At 42.7% G+C, this 17,687-nt stretch overlaps 1 protein-coding gene across 1 annotated transcript in view; it reads right to left on the bottom strand.

The window, feature by feature from the left end:
- The window catches only part of ELP4 (elongator acetyltransferase complex subunit 4), a 371,722-nt gene that overhangs the window by 352,780 nt on the left and 1,255 nt on the right, over positions 1-17,687 (bottom strand). The window contains exon 2 of the mRNA XM_054971431.1: positions 12,465-12,500. Coding sequence (XP_054827406.1) covers positions 12,465-12,500 — 36 coding nt within the window. The remainder of the gene's footprint in view (positions 1-12,464; positions 12,501-17,687) is intronic.

Genomic DNA, 17,687 nt, shown 5'->3' with positions numbered 1-17,687 from the left:
TGAGCACTTTGAATTGTGACCAGAAACGAACATGCAATGAGCAAAAACATTTTAAAGCTCTTATAGCCAATGCAGCAAGCAATCTATTTTCCTTATCATGGACCAACTCAAGCTTCAGGACAAGTCTTCAAGGGCAGCTACACTTAGAGTTGCGTTGCAGTGAAGTAATTAGAACATGGCCACCTGTGGACAAATAATGCCTATATAGGGAGCTGGTTCCATGACATGCAACAGAGAAGATTTGCCCCTCCTCCCATATTTAAGTCTAATTACCTATCTGCTCCTTACAGAACAGCCTAAATGACCATATCATCAAACAACGCTACCTCAGTGTTATCCAAATTGAGTTTCAATGTATTAGTCCTCATTCACCCCATAACTACCACCATTTCGCTGGGTCTGAACATCCACTGCAAATATAATCAGCTATATATAATTTGTATATTGGGCACCTCACCCCAAATTAATGGATGACCTCACCTAGCCTGAAGTCAACAACATGGGAGAAAAAACAGAATCCAGTGAGATCCACTATTTCAAATGCCATGATGCCATGTGCCCCAGCTTCACCTCTAGTAGGTAGCACCTGAACTACTGTAGCATAGTACACACAATATTGCCAACTGGTCCCAAATGATTCCAGGGTACTGAAAGCTTCCAAGAGAGTCACATTCTCTCTGTCTCTCCCAGCAAACGTTGTCGATCAGTATGATCAAAAGAGTCTGTGCCTGAAATGCAAGTCTGAAACCTGATTCAAATGAGTCCAGTTAATCCAAGAAGATACTAAATAAAGTTGATGCAGATACAATATGTGAATTCAAGACAGCCATACATTTATTGGCCATTACTGCTCATATTTATCCTCCTCCACTCTACCTTGAAGCTCACTGGGTGCAATTCAGCTAGTCACATTCTTGAAGCCTAATATCTTTCACAAGGTTGTAGAGAGAAGAAAATGGGGGAGAATGACATACACCATCATGGCCTTCTTGGAAGAAAGGTGGGACTAGATATGTTAGCACCTCCTCAAGCCTTGTCAAAGAGGTCTGGCATGCTGAGAAATAACTAGTATGCTTTGGGCTTGCTCCTTAATCTCTCCCCCCACCCCGCCCCATGAAGCTTCCCTCATTACAGGTTCATGCTACACCACAAAAATATGACACAAATCAGTATCACTGATTAATTTAACTTGGTTCTTCAGAAGCCCTTCCTAGAAACAGTGGCTCCAACATGGGTATGTGCCCCATATTTTCTATAGTGCAAACTAATGCAAAGAATTAATTCAGTTTCTCTACCATCTCCTCATTTTCCTTAAGCAATTCTCTTATTCCTTTGCCATTCAAAGGCCCATCACACAGCCGTTCTAGTTGGTTTCCTGCTCCTAATATATTTAAAGAAATGTTCATTGTTTGTATTTAGGATTTTGGCCATCCACTCCTCAAATTCTTCTCTTGCTCCCCTTATTGTCAATTTACATTCCACAGCCTGTAATATCCCACCTCTTACGTCTAACGAGACAAAAATAAGATTGCACTGTGGAAAGGTTTCCAGCAGGTCTATGGGCACCAAATGAACACATTGATGATGTCCCCCCAGACACACTATGTGGAAGCATGCTATAAAGTCCTCTTGGGAGCAGTCTGAATTGAACTGGTTTTACAAAGTTATTTATACCGTAAGTGGCAATACAACTTGTAACCGGGAAGCTTAAGTTCTTTAGGTATTGTTATAATAATGTATGTAGAAAACAATAAGGTTACAGGCAATATTAATTATATTGTAGAAAAAGACAATGAGTAATCCAGAAAAGATCCTGGGTGCTTACTTTCTAGTCAAAGCGCAGTTCCCAATTTCAACATCCTAGTTTTAAATAAACCTTAGCCATGCTTCCCCAATGCATGCAAAGACCAATGAAATGACCAGCTGAAGTAAATAAGAAAAAGATTCTGTTAAAATATCTGTTTCTGTCCACACTGAAGAGCAAGGGGAGTTTGAGAGCCAGTCTGGTGTACTGGTTAAGAGTGTAGGACTGGAGAACTGGGTTTGATTCTTCACTCCTCCACTTGAAGCCAGCTGGGTGACCTTGGATCAGTCACAGCTCTATCAGACCTCTCTCAGCCCCACTCACCTCACAGGGTGATTGTCACGAGGATGATAATAACACACTTTCTAAACTGCTCTGAGTGAGCATTAAGTTGTCCTGAAGGGCGGTATATAAATCGAATGTTGCTGTTGTTATTATTATTAAATAACTCTATTCTTGTTTAATTATAAATATGGCCCATATGAAAAGTAGTTGCTGATCGTATTGCAACAGTAACTTAACAAAACTAAGTTTTTAAAAGGACTCACAGAAGCCATATAAATTCAAGATCTCAAGGCTAGGCAAGCTGTATATATCACAAGATTATATATATTTAAAAGAGGCCGTTACTCTAGGAACTTGCACATAATTTAACAGAAGTCTAGTAGAGGACTAGTACTTATTTTTTATTGGTTTACATGTCTATTAAAGTGTATGTTAGACTGTTATCTGGTAAAGAATTGGAAGTATTAAAATATGTACTACATGGAACAACAGAAATGAATACTTAGAGATTTAAATTTATTAGTGGCATTAGATCATTAGAACCCCTATAGATAAAATATGAAACGTATGGGAAAGGAAAAGCACATGCAGTATATTTACAATAACAATGTTCTACGGACAGTCTAGACAAGTTGCCTTAGAGGGGTTGAGCACCTGCCACAATCCATCAGTATTAATTTATTATTCTCATCACCATTATTCAGCATTATAGAATAATAGTGTGAACCAAGGTCAGCATTTTCAAAGTTACAGAACTCTTCACATAAATTGCTCTAGGCTATGGGATTGTTTTTATCATTTCAACCATCTAAATTCCATCTAGAATTTTTTACTGATGTCCACAGCAGTCATTAAACTCAATAATCTGTGACTCACTTGTATTTAATTAGCACATATCAATACAAAGTTGGTAAACATATATGTTACAGTGCTTGGCATACTGCCATTCAGCAGGAAGGTACATTTTGACAACTTATAGTTCATATAATTATATTTAGCAAATCACCGTTTTGTACTTTTCTAGAGATAACCTTTTCAACTTTTTAAAGGGGATAAAGAAAATTATGTTGACAAGTGAAGAGTTCTCTATAATGGACAGGTTAAACTACATACCTAAAACAAAAAAGATAGCTAATTAAAATAGCTGAGATTACTCCAAGGCTTAGACAGAACAAGAATAGTCCTGCCTTTAACTAAAAGTTTCAGTGTAAAAAAAACAACCCTGACCTCAAATATTGAACAAAACCCCCTTTTGTATGATAACTTTTTACAACTAGAGACCTCCCTCAAAATAATGGACTCACAAAAATTAAAGTAATGACAGCAATGCAAGAATCTGTATTTCTATTTTTTTCTTATTAAAATATAGTTGCATTTTAGAAACTCAGAATCAGATAATCACATCTTCAATAGAAAAAGGGAAAATGACAGGGATATTAAAGTTGCTGAATTATTCTCAACAAACATACAAACACAGTATCAGCTTTATTCCTGAATATTCAACCAAAGTAAAAGCAATTACTTGACCTATTTTAGGAATTTCAGATTGATTTCTATGCCCATAATTAGGCATTTTCCTCTAACATTCAGAAGATGCTTTTCCCCCAGGCAAAACCTGTGTGGTATTTAAGCATTCTGAACATTTTTGTTCCTTGCAAGAAGTACTGAGCTTTGTTCACACCTGTTTCTCCATGTTGTGAAAAGCTGCACCTTTTGAAAACACTCAGGGAGTGAACGAAGGTTTATGTCATCGTAACTCGCATTTACACCGGCATAATCCCCAGGACAGGCGGTTGGATGGAGGTGGGAGCGAGGTGTAAATCCCTGTGCCGGCACGGGGGGAGGGCGGGCTGGTGGGTGGGGCACAACTTATTCAGCTTCCAAAGCTGCTCCAGGCCCAGGCACACCCACTGCAGTAGCGGAAACTCACGCTGTGAAAAACAGTGGCATAGTCCATTGGCACCTATTGTACAGGGAAAACTCAATCGCCGGCTCAATGCAGCTCAGTGGAACACAGGATGCCATTACCACTGGGACCAGTCAACGTGTGGCCACGTGGCAGCCGCACCCCTCTGCGTGCCCAATCAGCTCCCCGGTTGCCTGAGGTAAGGTCAGCAAACCAAGGCTCAATACAGTCAAAACACAAAAGGTATAATTCAATTTTACATGTTATAAAATGCAAAAGTGCTACAATTTCATATATACATGCAAAAAGTCATAGGATTACAAAAGTGCATAAGTACAGCGTCCATTCATTAATCAATGTAAACAAATTACAAAATACAAATCTTCAATTGTCCGGAAACAATCCAACAATTAAAGTGCGAATGCTACAATTAGTAAGGAGAAGTCGGTAGGTAGGAGATCGTGCCGCCTGAATGTTGCAATGACAGTCCATAAAATCAATTATATATACAGAAAAAGCGCCGACAGGGGTTTGCAGGCAAATGTAATTAACCCGTTCCGTGAGGACCACTCCTCACTTCCTCCTGGGCGTAAGATCTTTCGGACTGAACGTACTGCAATGAAGAAAACACAATCCACAAGCTTGCTCATAATTATAAGAGACTAACAATATGTAGTTACAAAGGAAAAAAACTTACAGTGTGTCGTAAGCACAAAAAACAAGGTCTCCCACCGTTCCTCCACAAGCGTGATTCACGGACATGCAACAAAGAAAGGACTACTGCTAATTAAGTCTCCACAAGGGGGAGGGGCCAAAAATCTATGGAGGATCTTTGCAAGGGTCCGAAAACTTACAGAAAACACGAAAAATCAATCTCTGAATTTAAGCCATTTGGTGCCAAGGAGTTTAAGCCAAAAATCCATTTGGATTCCAAACGTAGCAGCAATTTTGTCTGATCCAGAGCGAAGGGGCAGTCTGAATGATCAATTACCGAGACTTTGAAGTCATTTGAAAGATGTTTCTGCTCATAAAAGTGGGTTACGAGGGGTGCCTCCCACACTAAATTCCTAATTCTAGACAGGTGTTCTTGTATCCTGACTCTTAAAGGGCGCGTGGTACTTCCTATATACAGTAAGGGGCACTTACACTGAATGACGTATATCACGTTATTTGACTTACAGTTCGAAAAGAAATGTGTGTGGGGGCGATGGTCAGGGATTATTTGTTCTATTTTTACCATGAGGCTACACACGCTGCAAGAGCCACATGTGAAATGGCCCGATGGCAAATTACTTGAACAGGGGCTGCCGGAAAATTCCGATCTCATTACAATGTCTCCAATTGACCGCGTGCGTCTAAAACCAACTGACAGCCCCAGTTCACATCCTTTGATGCCACTGATAATATGCCAGTGCTGTCTAATGATAGAAACTATCTTCGGGGCCAATGGCGTATACTCCAGGCCCCATTTGATTTTGCTGTCCATCCTCCTGCATCTCGGTGTTAATAAGTCAGCCCGGTCAGTGGCAGCTGAGGCTCGTTTGGCTTGTTCGATGACGTGCTGTGGGTAACCCCTTGCTGCAAAACTATCTTCTAAAGCACGACCACTAGATCTATAAAAGCGTGTGTCAGTAGAATTCCGTTTTAGCCGCAAGAACTGTCCCAAAGGGATATTGTCCTTTAAACCCCCCAATTATTTCTGGCTCCAATTCTATTCTGGAACCCTTATCACGGTATTTAGACCACTTCTTGCAGCCACTAGTTTCAGATACACCCGCCTATTTGAAGGACACTATGTCTCTTATTTCTCTTGTTGAAGCTGTGGAGGTACCGCCAGAGGTATACTTAATGTCTCTTGATGTTAGGTCTTTATATACCTCCATCCCGCATGATGAGGCATGATGAGGCAAGATTGGTGGTACAGGATGCTCTCCTATTACGAGATGTCCAACATCCCTCCACCCCATTTCTCTTGAAACCCTCTTGAGGGGTTTAAAGGACAATATCCCTTTGGGACAGTTCTTGCGGCTAAAACGGAATTCTACTGACACACGCTTTTATAGATCTAGTGGTCGTGCTTTAGAAGATAGTTTTGCAGCAAGGGGTTACCCACAGCACGTCATCGAACAAGCCAAACGAGCCTCAGCTGCCACTGACCGGGCTGACTTATTAACACCGAGATGCAGGAGGATGGACAGCAAAATCAAATGGGGCCTGGAGTATACGCCATTGGCCCCGAAGATAGTTTCTATCATTAGACAGCACTGGCATATTATCAGTGGCATCAAAGGATGTGAACTGGGGCTGTCAGTTGGTTTTAGACGCACGCGGTCAATTGGAGACATTGTAATGAGATCGGAATTTTCCGGCAGCCCCTGTTCAAGTAATTTGCCATCGGGCCATTTCACATGTGGCTCTTGCAGCGTGTGTAGCCTCATGGTAAAAATAGAACAAATAATCCCTGACCATCGCCCCCACACACATTTCTTTTCGAACTGTAAGTCAAATAACGTGATATACGTCATTCAGTGTAAGTGCCCCTTACTGTATATAGGAAGTACCACGCGCCCTTTAAGAGTCAGGATACAAGAACACCTGTCTAGAATTAGGAATTTAGTGTGGGAGGCACCCCTCGTAACCCACTTTTATGAGCAGAAACATCTTTCAAATGACTTCAAAGTCTCGGTAATTGATCATTCAGACTGCCCCTTCGCTCTGGATCAGACAAAATTGCTGCTACGTTTGGAATCCAAATGGATTTTTGGCTTAAACTCCTTGGCACCAAATGGCTTAAATTCAGAGATTGATTTTTCGTGTTTTCTGTAAGTTTTCGGACCCTTGCAAAGATCCTCCATAGATTTTTGGCCCCTCCCCCTTGTGGAGACTTAATTAGCAGTAGTCCTTTCTTTGTTGCATGTCCGTGAATCACGCTTGTGGAGGAGTGGTGGGAGACCTTGTTTTTTGTGCTTACGACACACTAAGTTTTTTTTCCTTTGTAACTACATATTGTTAGTCTCTTATAATTATGAGCAAGCTTGTGGATTGTGTTTTCTTCATTGCAGTACGTTCAGTCCGAAAGATCTTACGCCCAGGAGGAAGTGAGGAGTGGTCCTCACGAAACGAGTTAATTACATTTGCCTGCAAACCCCCGTCGGCGCTTTTTCTGTATATATAATTGATTTTATGGACTGTCATTGCAACATTCTGGCGGCACGATCTCCTACCTACCGACTTCTCCTTACTAATTGTAGCATTCGCACTTTAATTGTTGGATTGTTTCCGGACAATTGAAGATTTGTATTTTGTAATTTGTTTACATTGATTAATGAATGGACGCTGTACTTATGCACTTTTGTAATCCTATGACTTTTTGCATGTATATATGAAATTGTAGCACTTTTGCATTTTATAACATGTAAAATTGAATTATACCTTTTGGGTTTTGACTGTATTGAGCCTTGGTTTGTTGTCCTATATATCTGTTTACCAGGGTTGCCCATAGTAGCTTTTGAGGTAAGGTCAGGCCAGGGAGCCCATGAACTCAGGTAAATAGAAGAAGGGCAGCCAGAGACTCTGCCTGGCTACTCCCACCTGTGGGGACTTAGAGCACAAGGTGGGAGAGAGCGCACATGGTGGAGGAGGAAGAATGTGCTGTGGGAACTTTGTGAAAAACAGTTGTACCTTGCACTGATCTGGGGAGGAGAGCTAAGTTCAGGCTGTTTTACTAATAACCACCACCTGAGTTACTTTGCAGTGTCACTGGCCCCTGAGTCCTGGTTCGGGGAAGGGCGAGGATGCTCTGACAAGTAAGAAAAAGCTGGAGCGGCCGCCACCCTGGCTCGCTCACACCAGACACCCTCCTCCCCTCTTCCGCACCTTCTCATATAGCAACCTCTGCGGATGAAACTTGCGAGGGAGGGCTGGCCCGTGCCTGCCAAGGAGGAAGATGCTTAACAAGCTACACCTGGCACAGCTGTTACGGGGCAAACGGATTCTGAGGGCGCATGCCTTGGTTCTGAGCAAACACTCTTGGCCGGTTCCCCGCCTCAGGCAGGGGAGAGAGTGCTGCTGTAGGTGTGGGTGACTGGGTGCTCGCTCTTGTAACACACTGTCAATGGCAGCCACACAGTCCCCAGATTCTCTCCCTCACAGATCAGAGCTTCCTGCAGCCATGGGAGCAGACTACCAAGATACGTGTGAGGGGAACTTTCTCGCTGGAGGGGCATGCATCATCTGGTTTCTAGCAGTGGCCGTGACAATGGAGCCGGTGCTGCTGCTGCCCCTGCCCCTCGCCCTGCCATGGACATCCAGGATGTTGCAGACTGGGTCGGGCCCGTTCCCCTTGCCACAGATATGTCTGTTTCCCTTTCAGGCAGTTCATGGCCTGTCAGGGAGGCCAAGTAGCATGGTTGTTCCAGCCCCCAGCAATCCCTCTGGATGACTGGGAATCCACGTGTCCAGACACCCTCTTCATGTTTCGCAGTTCAATAAAATTTGTTTTGAATAACAACTTTCCATCTGTTTCTTTGCATTTGGATGACATGACCCCCCCTCCACTTCCCTGAAGAGATGCCATTTCACACTTCGAAGAGATTGGTCTCTGACTCTGGGCTGGGATGAGATGGTGCCAACAAGAGTCTAGGTAGCTCCGTGCCTTTGTATGGCTCTGCAGACCAAAGGAGCAGGTGACCAGTTGCACCTTAGAGACTCCAGCCCCAGTCAGCTTCCCTCCCTCTTCCCCCACCCAGGGTCACAGCATACAGCAGGGTGGGACTTGGAGTGCAGCCTGTGTGTGTATGGCAGGGTGGTGGTGGTGCCACAGAGGATTCCCATTCTCCAACAGCTCTCTGGCATCTAATAAGCCAGGCAGAGAACCTCTGTATGCAGGGAGCGAGGGTGTTGCCGGGGGTGGGGATATGAAGCAATGTCCTGGAATCTCAGGGGCTCTTCCCCTGCAAAGCCATACATGTCTTCTGTTTGCCCTTTGTGGAGCAAGGGATGGACTCCAGGGATCTTGTCCTGGGGAGTGGGATGGTAGCCCCCAGAGCAGTTTCTTTGGTCCCACAGGCCATCACTCCATTCTGCCGGGCATCATCCTGGGATTGGAGCATGGCTCGCGAGGTCTACCTCGCATTCTCATACTTATTCAATGTGGTAATGTGTAATGGAACTGCTGCAAGTCAAGGGGCATTGGTTGCTCCCATTATACCCAATGGTCCTGCCTGTCTCCCCGACAGTCTCCAATGGACAGCACTGTCAGTTGTTGTGGCACCCACTCCCACTCGTCTCTACAAAGCTGCCTCTCCTGGACCTTGGGGGGGCTGACCCTGGGTGCTGGGTCCCTCTTTATTTTTTTGCAGCCTTTCTGGTCCCACTTTTCAGGGAGGAGGAACCTGTTTCTTCCGGCGGTGTGGGGGGTGGAATTTGCAGGTATGTGGAGCTGCAGCCGCTGGTCTGGCCCTCATTGGAAATTAGGGTTGGACAGGTGAGAAGGTGGGTGCCCTGTCCGCACCTTCAGTGTTACCTGTGCCCCCCCCCCGCAGGGATGCTTGCTCCCTGATAGGGGGTATTGGTGGGCAGCGGAGATTGCAGCCTCTCCATCGGCTGTGCCACTACTTGCTCCTCGCACACCTGTCAGGAGGGTGGTGTGACCATTGGCTGGTGTCGGCAGGGTTGTCAGGGGAATGGCAGTTGGGTGATCTTGGTGGTGGCCATGCCTTGCCTTGCCAAGCTCGAGCACCGGCATTGCTCTCCTGCAAAAGTCCATAGAGAGTGGCGGAGCAGCACTGCATTTACGTTGACACGCGTGCGCAGGCACCGGGCCAGGCCTTAGGACTGGGCTGCCCATCTAAGGATAATGCAATTTATTCTTGCTTTAGATAATTCATTTTTAAAAAACATTTTTAAAGCATTTGAGAGTAAAATGTTGTAACATACTCCCAGGGGACTTAACTTTTTTTAAAATAAATTTTATTAAGAATTTTAGAGCGAAAAGATAGAACTAGCAAAATATTAGAAAAAGAAAAAAAAAAGAAAAACACAAGACAAAAAATAGGCTTAACTCTGACAGATGCTATCTCATGACATAGAAAGCTTGTCTACACTAATCTCATGACAGGATCTTATAGTTGTCTGAATTATTGACAAGCCATTCTAAAAATGCAGCTACAATACCAACTATCATTCTTCAAAAGCAATTTCTAATAATCTGTGCCTTATACATAATATTTTAGAATTATATTTAGAATTATATTTCCTATTTAAAATGTCAAGATCTAGATAGTACCTCCACTTTCCCCCAAAGATTATCTATACACTAGCAACCTTTTAAAAATACCTACAGTACAATAACTAAAGTGATTCACTATGTCAGTGAATGATACTAGAAATGTACTAATACACTGCCACCTTCTCCTAATCTAACTACCTTATTTCAGACACCAGCAGCCTGTCTATTTTCCACTATTAATGAGCTGGAGTCACATAATTGCTAGCGGAGTACTGGTCACAGAATGGTTCCAAGCTCTGAAACTGGAATTTTAAATGATTTAAGCAATTAAAGGGCAGTCCATACATTTCTGGTATGCTGACTGATCTTTTGGACTGTGGAAAGATCCACTCCTCCTGAAGCACCAGGCCCTGGAGGCTTCACACATTCTCTCTAGAAAAAATTCTCCAGGTGGCTTTGTTTTGCACTGTCATTTGATGCAAGAAAATATTAAGATAAGAAAGTCCCTTTTAAATTTGCAGTATTTTAAAAAGATCTTTCAAGACACACTGTGGCATTTGCATTAAATCTGATTACTAAAAAATAACGTATCCTTAACATTTGTTTGGAGTACACTGTGCACTTAGGATTAGTCCTAAAATGGCAACACTTGGCACTCTAGGGCTCTGCTGGAAAGACATTATACTTTACAAGACTAAAGCAGTCATGGACAAATAGGTTTCTGCAAAGATGCAAGCCTGTCAGCAATATGAAGACAAAGATGGTATAGCTATAAGCTGCAGGAAACTTTTTCTTTCAGGACTCATTTCTTATGATTACACCAACACCTCTTCCCATGGACACATGCATCAGACTCACTCTCAAGACCAAAATTCACTTTCTTCAAATCCCACAATAATGATTACGCTGGCATATTGGCCTGGATCAAATATAACATTAAACTATGGTTTGAATAAATTTTGGTTGACATGCTCCTTCCTCTCCTCCTGCACTGCTATTATTTCAGATTTTCAGTTGCCATAACCTAACCCTGGTTATGGCCAAACTGGGCAAACTATGGTTTGTACAAACCATAGTTTGCCTTGTGTGGATGCTAATAGCAAGCTATGCCAAGTACCATCAAACAGTGGAGAAAGGAGGGAACATACAAGACTCGTTCCTAGTTAGACATTACATCTGAACTAAATCACTGTGTACAGTTTGCTATTCTTCCTCCATTTGTTTAATTTATTTATTTACTATGAATCTGCAAGCAAGACTTCTTATGAGAGTGGCCCTTGTGATAAATACAAGTTAATTCCACACACATTCCACAATATCATGGTTCACACCTGGAAAAACAACACAAGATGACCATGTGTCATTGACCAGAAATGGTACAGACAACTTCTGGGGGTAGTAGCTGCAGTGAAGGGTAGGGAAAGATAGCATAATAGTTAAAATGTTTTCTTAGTACTGTCATGTAAGTTTTTAATATTGTTTATGTTAACCAGAATTCCCTCCTAACCAAGCAATATTCAAGTCCAGTAGCACCTTAAAGACCAACAAGATTTCAAGGGTATAAACTTTTGAGAGCCAAATCTCGCTTCATGAGAGACAAGCTCTGACTCTCAAAGCTTCCACTGATAAACTTCTTGGTTTTTAAGGTGCTACTGAACTCAACTCTTGCTCTTCCACTGCAGACCAACATGATTACCCACCTGAAACATGATTACCCACCTGAAATTAACTTCTAATCAGGACTTGTCTAACATATTCTAGTTAAAATGATTCTACAATCTTCTAGTTACAATTACACACAATGATAAGCATGGCTAAAGCTGGAAAGGGAAATTATTTGGGAGTTGTACTGTAAGGAGGAGGAGGAAAAGAAAATGCATAAGCCTATGGTCCACTCCTCATTGCTTGACTAGTATTACATTAACATTGCATCATAATCTTTACCTTCCCAGTTATCTGAAAGAGCTATCCTAAAACACACACTATATTTCCAGAATAAATTATTTTAAATTTGACATCATATGGGAACAAAAATAATCCAATGAACACAAAACAACCTGTGTGGGGAAAGCTGATGTTTTATGATACACACTGATTCACAATATCATTTAGTGAGAATTCCTCTGAAAAAGTGGTACTTTTTTCAGATAATTCTTCTACAAACTAAAAGATAATACTATGACTGTATAAATGCTAAAGAAACAGGTATGACATAACATATTAGAAAATGTTATACTAACCTATAAGAAGAAGCGTTCCAATTGCCAAACCTCCACCTAGGAACAATATAAATTAAAGAAATGAGAATATATATTATGTTTTCCAAGAATTAATTTGTAACATTAAGGAAAGGTGATACAGGAAGTTAAGAATATAATGTGAAAAACATTTTAATTACCTTTATAATACTTCTTACAATTCACTATTAAATAATTACATATTACATATAATTATATATTACACGCTACAATTACTTTCACAATATGGTGAAAAGATCCTGTAGAGCTCTACATAACTAAACTTAAGCACTTAAATAATGTTGTTAAAGCTAGTAATTCCATCTTTTAATCAGAATGTTCTTTTTCTCCCATTTGAGCAAAAATGTGAAGGAAGTGATGCACAGTGAACCCATCTGGTGTTATATCTGTTAAGGCCCACTTCCTTCTAACAGCAAGCAGCAGCTCAGTTGACTAGGCTGCTGACTCAGTGGTTTTGCACTGATCTGAGGATGCTAGCCTCCATCTTGTACCAGGCAGCCAAAGTCTCCCCAACCAACACATACCAGCACAAAGAAATTAGCCTAGCTACACCAGTGCAACTACATCAGGGCAGTACATTCTATTTTCAGAAACAAAGTGGGCTAAGACTAGCTCAGTTTGGGGGGTAAGAGTCACTAGACTACCTTTAGCTCGCTCACTATCTCTCAACCTAAAATCACAGGTTTATTGTATAAAATAGAAGAAAGAACCCTGTGCACTGCTATGAAATTCTTAAGAGTAACAGAAAGATAAAGAATACAAGCAAATTAATTAATAAATTCATACAGGGTAGACTAGATGTATTGTCGAAGGCTTTCACGGCCAGAGAACGATGGTTGTTGTGGGTTTTCCAGGCTGTATTGCCGTGGTCTTGGCATTGTAGTTCCTGACGTTTCGCCAGCAGCTGTGGCTGGCATCTTCAGAGGTGTAGCACCAAAAGACAGAGATCTCTCAGTGTCACAGTGTGGAAAAGATGTTGGCAGGTCATTTCTACTTCCCCGGAGGGGTGGGGTTGAGCTGAGTCATCCTGTAAGTTTCCCAGGGTGTGGAATGCTAATGGCGGGAGGTTTCACTGTATCCTGAGGAGGTTCTTTTGCATATGGATTGGGGCTTGATGTGCTAATCTTCTCTGCAGGGCTATTGTTGAGTATAGAGTGTTTTGTTAGCCTGGTGTTTTTCAGAACTGGAAACCATGCTCTGTTCATTCTTAAGGTTTATTCTTTCCTGTTGAAGTTTTGCTTATGCTTGTGAATTTCAATGGCTTCCCTGTGCAGTCTGACAAAGTAGTTGGAAGTGTTGTCCAGTATTTTGGTGTCCAGGACTTCAACAGGAAAGAAGAAACCTTAAGAATGAACAGAGCATGGTTTCCAGTTCTGAAAAACACCAGGCTAACAAAACACTCTATACTCAACAATAGCCCTGCAGAGAAGATTAGCACATCAAGCCCCAATCCATATGCAAAAGAACCTCCTCAGGATACAGTGAAGCCTCCCGCCATTAGCATTCCACACCCTGGGAAACTCTTACAGGATGACTCAGCTCAACCCCACCCCTCCTGAGTAGATACAAATGACCTGCCAACATCTTTTCCACACTGTGACACTGAGAGATCTCTGTCTTTTGGTGCTACACCTCTGAAGATGCCAGCCACAGCTGCTGGCGAAACGTCAGGAACTACAATGCCAAGACCACGGCAATACAGCCCGGAAAACCCACAACAACCAGGGTAGACTAGCTTGCACAGAGGCAAGCAGGAATAAAGTGGCAGCCATTGCAGATCAAGACAATTTTAAATCGGAAGGTTAAGTGGAGTCAGACAAAAGTTCAAGCCATTATCCCACAGTCATCAACTTATTTGTATGTTATCAGTTTCATTAAAATCAAACTAAGTACAGATTCAAGGGTAAAACTGGTGCCTTTGCCAAAATCACAAAGCCAACTGCTTGTATACAAAGGGAAAATACCTTTATTCTGTCCTCTACCATAACAAGAAATGGAAGATTTATTTATTTACTTTATTTATATTCTGCCTTTCTCTCTAATGGGGACCCAAAGAGGCTTATATCACTCCCCTTTTCAGTTTTATCCTCACAACAGGTAGGTAGGTTAGGCTGAGAGAGTGTGACTGGCTTCCATGGCAGAGCAGGGACTCAAACCTGTGTCTCCCAGATCCTAGTGTGATCCTCTAAGTACTATACCACACTGGCTCTGGAAGAGGATGGGAGAAACCATTCTCCCAAAATAAAGTGTATTATCTTGAAAGCATTGCATCTCTATTTGCATATGAAGATATATATTTACTATAATATCCAGGTATTGTGTTGCAATGCATGCTTTATGATTTACAAATTCCTTCATATACAAGCATGGGCTTTTTTATGGAAAGGTGGTATGGCAGATATTCTTTCTTCACTTGTGCAAAGACAGTAGAGAAATATTTTAATAAATAGCTAAAACAGGTTATGGACTGGATTCCAACAAATGTGAATATAAATCAACTTGCAGAATGGGGCATTTCTGCTTCCTTCTTCACACTACAACCCTATTGTGTCTCCCTCCAAAAACTAACTCCTAAAAAGGAGAGTATCCCTCTGAAAGTGACAGAGGATGTGCACCTTGCAGAGAAATCAACAGACTTTTTAACTTGTGTGCTCAGTTATCTTTGACTATAAAACTATGTTGTCTTTGTAATGACATGGAAGACCCAGTGCTACGCAAAGTATTTTGCAGTCACTGAACCTGTAGCCATTATTAAAAATAAAGCTAAGATATAAAGGATATGATTTGGAACTTTGAAACAATAATGAGACATAAAAATTGTCAGTATTAAAACAATTTAAGATGACTAGAAAAGTGCCAATAGATACATAGAACATCCACAATCGGAATCAAACATGTCAACTGAAGGCAAGGACAAGCCAGTGGATATCTGATTACATGGAACCTCTTTCCCAAGTTTGCCAAACCACCTGACAGGACTCATCACATTTCAATTCTATTAGGCGGCATTTAACTAGCGGTGGGCACGAACCACAATACGAACCAAAAAACCGCATGAACTAGGCTGGTTTGTGGTTCAGGAAAATTCGGTTAGTGGGGCTGTGTTTTCCGTGAACTCCATGACTTTCTGGCCCAGTTTGTCATGTTCGTGAGCAGTTCGTGACCTCAGACAGGCTGGCACCGCTGAGGGGGTGTGTGAAATTGACAGCCCTGTTCTCCTGCTGCCAGTGAGCGGCAGGAGAACGGGGGATGTCAGTTTGACAGACCCCGCGCCGGGTTCAGCCCATGGACTGAGGCCAGCGTGGGGTGCGTGAAGCTGACAGCTCCCGTTCTCCTGCCACCCTGGTGGAAGGAGAACAGGGGCTGTCAGTTTGACAGACTCCGCTCTGGGTTCAGCCCATGGGCTGAGGCCGGCGCGGGGTGAGTGAAGCTTACAGTTCCCATTCTCCTGCCGCCCTGGCTGAACCCAGCGCCAGGTGAGTGAAACTGACAGCCCTGTTCTCCTGCTACTCGGGGGACAGGAGAACAGGGCTGTCAGTTTCACTCACCCCGCACTGTCAGCATCACTCACCCCACACCGGCTTCAGCCCATGCGCTGAACCCAGCATGGGGTCCGTTCTCCTGCCACCCTGGGTTGAAGGAGAACAGGGGCTGTCAGTTTGACAGACCCCGCACTGGGTTCAGCCCATGGGCTGAGACCAGCGCGGGGTGAGTGAAGCTGACAGCTCCCGTTTTCCTGCCGCTCTGGGTGGCAGGAGAACAGGGGATGTCAGTTTGACAGACCCTACGCCGGATTCAGCCCATGGGCTGAGACTGGCGCAGAGTGAGTGAAGCTGTCAGCCCCCATTCTCCTTCCACCCCGGGCAGCAGGAGAACGAGAGCTGTCAGTTTGACAGACCCTGTACCAGATTCAGCCCATGGGCTGAGGCCGGCGCGGGGTGAGTGAAGCTTATAGTTCCCATTCTCCTGCCACCCTGGCTGAACCCAGCGCCGGGTGAGTGAAACTGACAGCCCTGTTCTCCTGCTACTCGGGGGACTGGAGAACAGGGCTGTCAGTTTCACTCACCCTGCGCTGTCAGCATCACTCACCCCGCACCGGCTTCAGCCCACCAGCTGAACCCAGCGCGGGTTGAGTGATGCTGACAGCCCAGTTCTCCTGCCGCACGGGTGACAGGAGAACAGGGCTGTCAGTTTCACATGCCCCGTGCCTGCTTCACCTGATCAGATGAAGCCTGCGTGGGGTGATTTGAAACTGACAGACTTCTCATGCCGCTTCGGGGCGACAGGAGAAGGGGGCTGTCAGTTTCAATACCCCGCACTGGCTTCAGAAGCCGGTGCCAGGCATTTGAATTCCACGAACTACAAACCAATTTGTGGACTGGTAAAAGTTTGTGGATATTCATGGTTTGTGGAACAGCAACAAACCACGAATCAAGTGGTTTGTTTTTTTTTCAGTTTGTACCCGTCTACATTTAACCACTTGTTATTTTTGTTTACATATGCTTATTATATTCTTATGGCTGAATTACTCTGCAGAGAAATAATGGGTGATGGATTTTATAGTTATGGGATGCATTTCAGATACAGACTTCAGTACAACATTGAGACCACTGCTGATTGCCAATTTGTGGGTTTTTAAAAAACAGTAGGTTTCTCAAAGTAAAATAGAGTCCTATTTAAACCACTGTCAGCAGATTTTTTTTTGCTAAGCCAAAAAAAAAGGGAACTAACAGACAAAGGCTGCATTTCAAGTATATGAAATGTGTTTGACTATAACAATAACTTGTATATTCTATATATAATAGCTACCACCAAAGGACATAATATACAAAGTATATAAAATACTATATTTAAAGCCTACATTGCAGAAAAATAAAAAATAAATGTTCAAAGCAAACATTACTGCAAAGTGCAAAAGCAGAACTAAGGGAAATTAGCAAAAAAAACACCCCAACCTTACAAAAGTATCATTGAAAGCCTCTCTTACTTCTTCTTTAGACAACAATTCTAAACTTAGAAGCAAGTTGACCTTACTTCCAAGAAATGGTATAGGATTGGACTGCGTCACATATTGAATAAAGCACAGATATCACTAGATGATGAAACAACTGTCCAGAATACATAGAGGAATTTCTAACTACAGGTATGCATTAAATTGTATTTTATACTCATATCTGAAAAGATAAGTGTCTGATATTCTAATTT

Source organism: Eublepharis macularius, chromosome 2 (assembly GCF_028583425.1).
Source record: "Eublepharis macularius isolate TG4126 chromosome 2, MPM_Emac_v1.0, whole genome shotgun sequence".
Taxonomy (NCBI): domain Eukaryota; kingdom Metazoa; phylum Chordata; class Lepidosauria; order Squamata; family Eublepharidae; genus Eublepharis; species Eublepharis macularius.
This window is presented reverse-complemented; position numbering and strand designations above follow the sequence as displayed.